The sequence below is a fragment of the Narcine bancroftii genome, chromosome 12 (assembly GCF_036971445.1).
Source record: "Narcine bancroftii isolate sNarBan1 chromosome 12, sNarBan1.hap1, whole genome shotgun sequence".
NCBI lineage: Eukaryota > Metazoa > Chordata > Chondrichthyes > Torpediniformes > Narcinidae > Narcine > Narcine bancroftii.
In genome coordinates this window covers 68,573,111-68,582,887 of record NC_091480.1, presented here as the reverse complement: position 1 = coordinate 68,582,887, position 9,777 = coordinate 68,573,111, and the positions used below count along the sequence as shown (strand labels likewise).

Here is a 9,777-nt window from a genome sequence, read left to right as displayed (position 1 = left end):
AACTGAGGGGTGATGACACCTTTCTATTTAGTAACAATTTTTGCCATTTCCTACTCTTCCCTCCCATTCAGATGAGCTATCTCTGACTTCAAAATCATAATCCTCTGCAAACTCATCCCCAAACTTCAGGATTAAAGCCTCAGCACCCACCCTCTGCAAGGGATCCTGTTTAATGGAAAGATGAATAATGACATCTCCTCCAAGATCACACTTAACACTAGTGCTTCTCAAGGGTAAGTACTCAATCCGCCAATATACTCCCTGTGAGGCGCCAAGATGCACGGTTTGAGGCGTTATCAGCCCACTGGCGGTGGTCAATGTGGCAGGCACCAAGAGATTTCTTTAGGCAGTCCTTGTACCTTTTCTTTGGTGCACCTCTGTCACGGTGGCCAGTGGAGAGCTCGCCATATAATACGATCTTGGGAAGGCGATCGTCCTCCATTCTGGAGACGTGACCCATCCAGCGCAGCTGGATCTTCAGCAGCGTGGACTCGATGCTGTCGACCTCTGCCATCTCGAGTACCTCGACGTTAGGGGTGTGAGCGCTCCAATGGATGTTGAGGATGGAGCGGAGACAACGCTGGTGGAAGCGTTCTAGGAGCCGTAGGTGGTGCCGGTAGAGGACCCATGATACTCCCTTTACACCCACGACAATACCTGCACTTCGGTGGAGTGCTGAAAAGGCCAGGCCAAGGTTTGCACTATTTTCCGTGGTCTTGCATTTCTGTCATCCATTGGCATAACTGAGTTTCAGTCTAAGCATTGGCAGATATGGTGTATATATACCAATGTTTTGTGGGACTACTGACAAGGATTTGATGCTCTCTGTTTGCAACATCTGAGGAATTCATGTCACCATTCAGCTTGTATTTTTTTTTGTTCTCATTAACTGCATTTGAAGACCCAGTGGAAAGTTATGTATGAATATCCATGGTTTATTGAGTCTGCATTAGCTGCCTGGAGATACCTAGAGCACAAATGAGTCCGGCATACATATTTCTTCTTTTATTGGTAATTTGTTAGAATATTCAACTCTTGTCCTTGAGAGGTTAGAAGTTGGAAGAATGATTCCGAAAGAACTGTAATGTGAACACTGAACAAAGTATTTAACAGGCAAAACTGCATGTAGGAGGAAGAAATCTATTGCATGATGAGTCAAATACAATACCTTAAACACCTCTCAAGGCACCAGAAGGGCAAGGTTTAATAAAAAATGCAGAACAGCACAGGCCCTTCAGCCTACAATGTCCATGCCAGTGGTTCTCAACCTTTTTACCCCACTCACATACCACCTGAAGTAATCCCTGATGTGGTTCATGAGGGATTACTTCAGCTGGTATGTGAGTGGGGAAAAAAAGTTGAAAACCACTGGTCCATGATGAACATGATAACAGACTAAACCAATGGTTTTCAACCTTTTTCTTTCCACTCACATGCCACTTTAAGTAATCCCTATGTCATTGGTGCTCTGAGATTAGTAAGGGATTGCTTAAAGTGGCATATGTGTGGGAAGAAAAAGGTTGAAAACCACTCTTTTAATCGTCCCAAATTGACTCATGATGTGCACGGTTTCATAACTCCAAAGGAAATGGGCCAATGACAATTTTTCTCAAGTAAAATATTTTGGTAAAAATTGGGTCTAGAACAATGATTCTTGACCTCTTTCAACCCACAAACCACCTTAAGCAATCCCTTACTAATCACAGAGCACAGTTGCCATGCAGGGGTGGCCAACCTTTTAATTTTTAATTTAGACATACAGCACGGCAACAGGCCATTTCGGCCCACGAGTCTGTGCCGTCCAATTAACCTACCCCGCCCCTCAGTACATACTCATGGGCCGAAATGGCCTGTTACCGTGCTGTATGTATAAATTAAAAGGTTGACTACCCCTGCTATAGGGATCATTTAAGGTGGCATGTGAGTAGAAAGTAAAAATTTGAAAACCATTGGACTAAACTAAGTCTCTTCTACCTATACATGATCCATCTCAGTCCATTTCTACATTTTCATGTGTCTATCTAGAAGTCTCTTAAACACTACTATTGCATCTGCTTCTACTGTTACCCATTGGGCAGCCCTTTCCAGGCACCCACCACTCTCTATGTAAAACAAAACAAACGCGCCACATATCTCCTTTAATCTTAGCCCCCCCTCTCCCCTATCTTAAATGCAAGTCCTTTTGTAGTTGACATTTTTATCCCAGGATAAAAGGATTCTGTCCACTCAATTCTGCCTCCCCTCAGCTTCCTGGTGGTAGATGTTGCAGGTTAGCAGGGGCTGTTCGAGTAGCCTTGCTGAGTTACAACAGTGTATTGCGTCGTTACAGTGTAGTCGCTGCTCTGATGCTGGAGGGGATCCGAATCCAGCAGGACTGCTTTGTCTTGAATGATGTTCTGATCCATTCGTGATCAAATCTTTTGGATGAGATGTTAAACCAAAGTCCCATTTGCCTTTTCTGCTGTCAGCACTCCAAAGGGCTAAAGAGTATGCCAGTGCCATAACTACCTGCTCAATTTTTCCAGTATTTCTGTGTTTTTACTTGAATTACCAAACCATGGCAAGATGCAACCAGACAGTATACTTTTCACAGAACACCTACAGAAGTTTGATGGAGGATTCAATGACGTGCCAAATCTCGGTAGAGAAACTCAAAAGTCTGCAGACGCTGTGATTGTAGTTAAAACACATTGAAATGGTGGAGGAACTCAGCTTCGAGGTACTTTGAAGAAGGGCTCAGACCCGAAATGTCGGTAAAACATCTTTATCTCTGATGGATGAGTTCCTCCAGCATTTTGGTGTGTTTTTACTTTTATCATGCATTCACTTTCGTGGCTTTGGATTGTCCTGAGGCTGTGAATGACAATTTTTTAAAAAATTGATTGACTTGGCATTCTTCCATTGTAATTTGCTGCTTATCCCACTTCAAATTCCACCCCGATTATTTAATAACCTCCACCCCCCCACCCCCCTGAACACTCTTAGGCAAAAGCCCCACAGGTGGAACCAGTGTTTTACCTAACCAGTCATTTGTCACTTTCACCATGGATTGAGGGCAGCAGAACAGCTGAGCTGTTAAATGCACTTTGCAATAGAGGTCATTGGCTTGTGTTCAGAGAGCCTGGCTGCTTTTAACCCCTATAAATCCAGAAGAAGGCCAACTGAGTGTATTGGAGATTTCACTCTGCTGCCATGGTATTGTTTAATGGATGGTTTTGATAAAATTATAATTGTGCACTTTCCTTGAAAAGGAAGCATGTTACATTCACAGAGGTCATGAACCGCAGGCCTCGAGATTGAAAGCAATTGCACGACATTGGCTGAACAACAACTTGTTTCAAACAGGAAAGCTATTCTCTTTGTTGTTGATTCAACATTAGCTGAAGCAGATTCCATGAGTTCTGTTCTCTCTGATAATTCCATATTTAAATCATAGAAATTTAAGTATTGGAGGAGGCTTTTCAGCCTCTGGTCTGGCAGATGGAGTACAATATTGGAAAATGTGAGGTTATCCATTTTGGAAGGAAAAATGGAAGATCAGATTATTATTTAAAATGGCAAGCGATTGCAGCACGCTGCCATGCAGAAGGACTTGGAAGGGCTTGTGCATGAACCACAAGGTTGGTTTGCAGGTGCAGCAGGTAATCAAGAAGGGAATATTGGTCTTCATTGCTCGAGGGATTGAATTTAAGAACAGGGAGGTTATCCTGCAACTGTACTAGGTACTGGCGAGGCTGCATCTGGAGTACTGCATGTAGTTCTGGTCTTGCTTGAGGAAGGGTGGTCTGGCTTTAGAGGAGGTTCACCAGGTTGATTCCAGAGATGAGGGGGTTGGCCTATGAGGAGAGATTGAATGGTCTGGGACTGCACTTGCTGTAATTTCAAAGAATGAGAGGGGATCTTACAGAAATCAATAAATTATGAAAGGAGTTGATAAGATAGAGGTAGGTAAGTTTCCATTGGGGATGGAGACTAGAACTAGGGAACATAGCCTCAAGATCCAGGGGAGTAGATTTAGGATAGAGATGAGGAGGAACTGCTTTTCCCCAGAGGGTGGGGAATCTGTGGAATTCTCTGCCCATTGAAGCAGTGGAGGCATATGTAAGACAAGGTTGGATAGATTTTGACATTGTAGGGGAATTGAGGGATATGGGGAAAAGGCAGATAGGTGGAGATGAGCGCATCATCAGATCAGCCATAATCTCATTGAATGACGCTCGACGGGCCAGATGGCCGACTCCTGCTCCTAGTTCTTATACCCCTTGAGCCTATTCCTCTGTTCAATAATATCATAACTAATCTTTGACCTATCACGTCTTCTATTAACATTGGTTGGCAAAAAAGCTATCAGCGTCCTATTCAACATTAGCAATCAGCATTTACAGAAAAGAATCAGAAACTATCTGCACATGGAAGTGTTTCCAAACTTCATTCCAAAGCTAAAAACATAAAATGCTGGAAATCCTCAGTGGGTTGCCCAGAATTTAGGTCAAGTTTGGTGATCTGATTGAAGTTTGAGAAATTTAGGGGAAATGGTAGGATTCAATAAACTATTTTAGCTGGTTGTACAATCTTCAGGGACAGAGTCTAAAGATTAGAGCCAAACCTTCTTGGAGTGTAAGCTAAAGGGAAATGATTGCATGTGAAAGTTCCTTGACCCGCAATGTTAATTCTGTTTCTCTTTCACCCACTGAGGATTTCCAGCATTTTATGTTTTTAGCTCAGGAGTGAGATATTAAATAGTTTTCAGCCAACATTTAGCAAACAGAAGTAATTCAAACGTTCCCGTTACATACACTGTGAACCTCTTGTATCAAAAAAACCCCAGTTGAAGCATTTCAATTTTCAATTTGGTAACAGATTGATAAAATTACCGCGAGTGATACTGGACTTGGTGTTAAATTGTGAAACATGTGCGTTACTGAGATTTCAAATCTCAACTAACCGGGCAAGGTGTGAAAGGGTTACTGTTAACCTTGTTGGATTCAGTGTCGATAAGAGAGAGAGAGAGGGAGGGAGGAAGGGAGTGTTTCACCACCACCACCAACACGAGGTCGCACACACTCAGCCAGTCAGTAGCTCGCTGTCACGCTGCGAAACGGCTTCTCCGGGCGGCACAAGCGCGACCTGACAGAAATGACACTTCTGTTTCGCGTGTGTTGGCTACTCCTGGCAGCCCGGGGCTCGGCGTTTAATCTGGAAACCACCAACACGATCGCAAAGGAAGGAGAGAGAGGGAGTTTGTTTGGGTTTTCAGTGGCTTTACACAAACAAGTCAGCCCGGATGCACAGAGTTGGTGAGTGGAATCTGTAACGCCTTATTTTTCTATCAGAACTGGCCAAGTGCAGATTGATTAAGTATTGTACATTTTATTACTCGAGGGCGGGTGAAGAAGAGCGGCAAATAGTGCTCTATTAAAAGACACTTGCGCAGACCTGACCTTCACAGATGAACGGAAGGGAAGGTTTCTGAACAACTCTTAGTGTCGACTTATTTTTTAATGTGTCCCCAAAAGGCAATGCATGGATTTGTGACCTTAACTCTTTCTGGGATGCCTTGCAAACTGAGCACTGAAGCCGGCAGCAGCCCGAGTGGTATCAAACAGCGACTTCTTGTGTCCGCGATTTCTGGACGTGAACTCGCCACTGCGTTACCGGTGTCGCAAGGTGCGGTTCGGGGCTCCAGTGACTCCAGTCGATGCAGGAATGCCTTGCAAACTTGCTTTGAAACGAACAAAGAATTGTTTTGTGGAACTTAAAAAAAAAGGGGAGGGGTGGTCTGTGCATTGCGGGGTGGCCAATACCTTAACCTGGCTGCGCTCCTCCCAAACCGTCGTTTTCTGAACCAAAAATCTGGCTGCTGCGGTGGGAATTGTTGAAGAGCGCTCGACAAAATCGACAGCGGCTGAATAACTCATTGGCAATGCCGGGACTGAGGTTGGTTCAATTTCCTGGGATTCAGGCATTAAGATCTGTGCCCTCGTGTTGAACACTCGCATACCGCAGCTGCACAATTTGGACTGATAAGATTTTTTTTTAAGTCAGTGTTCTGGTCCCTTGATGAAGATTGGACCTTCAAGCCTATTCTGGGCCAAAAAAAAGCATAAATGCATGCCCACACCTACTGTCGGATTGCTGTCCCCTTTTCTCCGTGTTCTCCCAGGCGGTCGTTAAAGTCCCCTTGGCTTTCTTGCAGAGAACATAAAATATGGGTCGGCTATCTCTGGGTCTCTTATCTTAACCACTCCTCAGTGTCAATTTCCTCATCTCACCACCCAGTGCTTTCTAGTGTCCTGGCTCGTAGTTCCCCTCATTATCTGTTCTTTATTGGGGGCGGGGGGGGGGGGGGAAGCAAACCCTGGAATGCTGGAAATCTAAAACAAAAACAGAATGTGCTGAGGGAGGCACCTGTGGGAAGAATAATTGGTCAGAGATCCTCTGTCAGAACTTAAAAGATGCAAGGATGACGAAGGAGGGGATGTCTCTTTTTCAGATGTCAGATTTATTGTCAAGAGTACACACATAACATCCCTGGGATTCCTTTTCTCCTGCAGGCCAGGCAGAATTACCACAATACGCAGTGCATACATATAAACAAAGATACCCTACCTCTGATAGGGTAAACTGAGATGACACTGGGGGATAAGCTGAAAACAAAGTTCTCTGGTCAATGATCAATCCGGGAGAGGATAAGAACATGGCTCTACTTGTCCTGCTCTGCATTTCACAACATCCACATTCTTTTGTCCAGGTTCTTTTGACCATATTCTTACTCTCTCACTGATCCCAGAGAGAAGTGGCTTTGGATGAGGGGCAGAGAAGGTTCACCAGGTTGATTCCGAAAATGAGGGGGTTATCTTAGGGAGTGAGTATCCCAGGACTCATTGGAGTTTAGAAGGATTAGTGGGTTCTTTATCGAGACATACAACATTATGAAAGCAATAGATTTGATAGAAGCAGGGTGGTTGTTTCTACTGGGAGGTGAGACAAAAACTAAGGGACTCAGGCTCAAGATTCGGGGGAGTAGACAGAGATGAGGAGGAACTGCTCCTCTCAGAAAATAGTGACTCTCTGGAATTCTCTGCCCAAGGAAGCAGCAGAAGCTTGAAAGTACAAGTAGATTTTTGTAGGGGAATTGAGGGTTATGAGGAATAGTTGGAGGTGGAGCTGAGTCCTGAGCCAGATCAGCCATGACCTTATTGAGCAGCAGAGCAGGCTTGATGCACCAAATGGTCTACACCTGCTCCTTTTTCTTGTGTTCTTCAGTTCCCATTCATCCCTTGACCAGATAATCTTGAGCAAAAGCACAAACTGGTGGAGGAACTCCACCGTCGAGCAGCATCTGTGTGTATGTGTGTGTTTTTTTTTGTTGGGGTGGGGAAGGAATGGTTGACATTTTGGATCGAGACCATGAATCAGGACTGAGAAAGAAGATGGTTGGTAATAAATAGGAGAGGGGAAGAGGTGAGACAATCTGGTAGGTGATGGGTGGACCGATGAAGGATGGTGGGCACAGGAGGTGGTGGGTGATGGGTAGAAATAGAGGAGAAAAAGGCCGATGGAGTCAGGGGAGGAGAGTTTGAAGGTGGAGACAGTGAGGACAGGTGGAGCTGAGGTTTACCTGAAATTGTAACATTCATTGCTCATACCATTGGGTTATGGACTATCCAGGCAGAATATCAGGTGTTGTTCTTGCTCAACCTGCTGAGTTCCTCCAGCAATTTACTTTTTTGCTCCAGACTCTAGCATCTGCAGACTCCTGTGTCTCCATCAGAGTACCTTGTGTACGACTTATCCCATAGGTCACCCTGGTCTTATTCTGTCGGAGAGACATCCAACTCCCCCCGCCCTTTGCAGTTTACAGGCTTCTTTTCTCTCCATTTCAGTTCTGACAGAGGGCCTCCAATGCGAAATATTGACCCTGTGTCTTGTCCCACAGATACGGCCTGACATGTTGAGTCTTTCCACAATTTTTGGTTTTTGTTTTTGATCTGCACATTACCGTTTTGCAATATGTGGGAGCATACTGTGCACAAGTTGGCTGCTGTATTTTTTTTAAACTTTAAAATAATGAGTACACTTCAAAATGTGCAGAATTGGCTGTAACATGCCCAAGGTTGGAAATCACATAGTAGAAATTATTTTTAAAAAAGGCCAATTGAACAGCTGGACTAACCTTTAACAACAACTTACCCTTGAATAGTGCCCTTTAATCTCAGGTCTGATCACTTTGCAACAGTGATCTTCGAGTAATATTTCACACCGAATCTCACAAGGAGATATTGGAGTTAGGTAGCTTCAAACCTGATTGAAGAGAAAGGATTTTGAGATGCCATAAAGGATGATAGAGAAGAGATAGAGTGGTTAAGGGAGAAAATTGGCAGGTGTAGGCATCGAGGAGCTGTGAAAATGGGGTCTCAAGACATCAGAATTGAAGGATTTGGGTTTATAAGCCTCGGAGGTGACAGCAAAAGGGGTGAGGCCACCTGAAAGGATTTAAAGAAAAAGATTTTGTTATGATCCTGTGGTCAGCCCTGGGACCAGTGTACATGGGTAAATGCAATTTGTTGAGAGTTCGGTAATGGGCAGCAGAGCTACAGATGAGCTCAACTTTCTGGTGGATGTGGTGCAGAGAGAAAATTGAAATAGCAGCGTTTGTTGGCATACAATCAGGATGGTTTCATTCGAAGTTGGAGGAGGCCATTCAGCCCCCTCCCATGTTCATGGCTGATTTAAATGCCAGTGAGGTGATGCATGGAAGTCTTTTATTTGGTGGGCAATGAAGGAATTTTGGTTTTTTTTTATTATTTAATTTTTTTATTTTTTACACCATAAATCACATTAGCCATGATATACACTTTTTCTTTTTCACACATATGCAGTGACTTTTTCTCCCCGCCCTCCCTCCTCCCAAGCCACCCACCCCCCTCTCATCCATTTTAGGTATACAATCTAGGTTGCATTAAATCAGTCAGATAATGTTTGCAATGAAGGAATTTTGTGACTGACAGGAAGAAATGAGAGGGGGAAAAATCATTAGGTTTCTCCTCTTATCGAACCTTGCATATGTAAATAAGCATTGTTTTCTTCATGGGACCAGGCACCGTCTGATGGAAAGAGGATTAGGAAAGAGGTGTAGGTGCCACAAGACTCGCACCACCAGGTTCAGGAACAGCTGCTCCCCCTCCACCATCAGACTCCTCAATAACAAACTCAGTCAGAGACTCGTTTAAGGACTCTTACTTGTTCACTTTATGATTTTGTTCTCTCTGTATTGCACAGTCGGCTTGCTTACAGTTCTTTATTTGTTTACATGTGTACACTGTGTACAGTTTTCTTTTGCACTTCCAGTAAGTGGTAATTCTCCTTCACCCGCAGGAAAAAGAATCTCAGGGTTGTATGTGACATTGTGTATGAACTCTTACAATAAATCTGAAATCCATAATGTTGGATAGGAGCTTCCTTGGATTGTGTCCAGGAGAGTGGACTATTGTGCCAAGGGCCTGTGAGTTTGTTGACTTGAAGCATTAATGCAAGATCGATGAGTCTGATATTAGGAAAAATACATATGATTGCTACAATGTTTGCAATGAGTATTTAATGCTGTGACTGGAATTGCATCAATAGGAAAATAGAATATTTTTGAGTTGCACTTTGCTTTTAAATACTTCTTGAAAGGGGAAACCTTTTTTGTGGATGAGGCAAGGGGCAAGGGGTTGATGAGGCAAGGGGCAAGGGGTTGATGAGGCAAGGGGCAAGGGGTTGATGAGGCAAGGG

General features: G+C 43.9%; 1 protein-coding gene across 3 annotated transcripts in view; it reads left to right on the top strand.

The window, feature by feature from the left end:
- Positions 1 to 5,051: 5,051 nt before the first annotated feature.
- LOC138747457 (integrin alpha-7-like) overlaps positions 5,052 to 9,777 on the top strand; it is a 168,297-nt gene continuing 163,571 nt past the window's right edge. For all 3 annotated transcript variants that reach the window (XM_069906696.1, XM_069906695.1, XM_069906697.1), the window contains exon 1: positions 5,052 to 5,297. In XM_069906696.1, the coding sequence (XP_069762797.1) occupies positions 5,137 to 5,297 (161 nt within the window). In that variant the 5' untranslated portion in view covers positions 5,052 to 5,136. The remainder of the gene's footprint in view (positions 5,298 to 9,777) is intronic.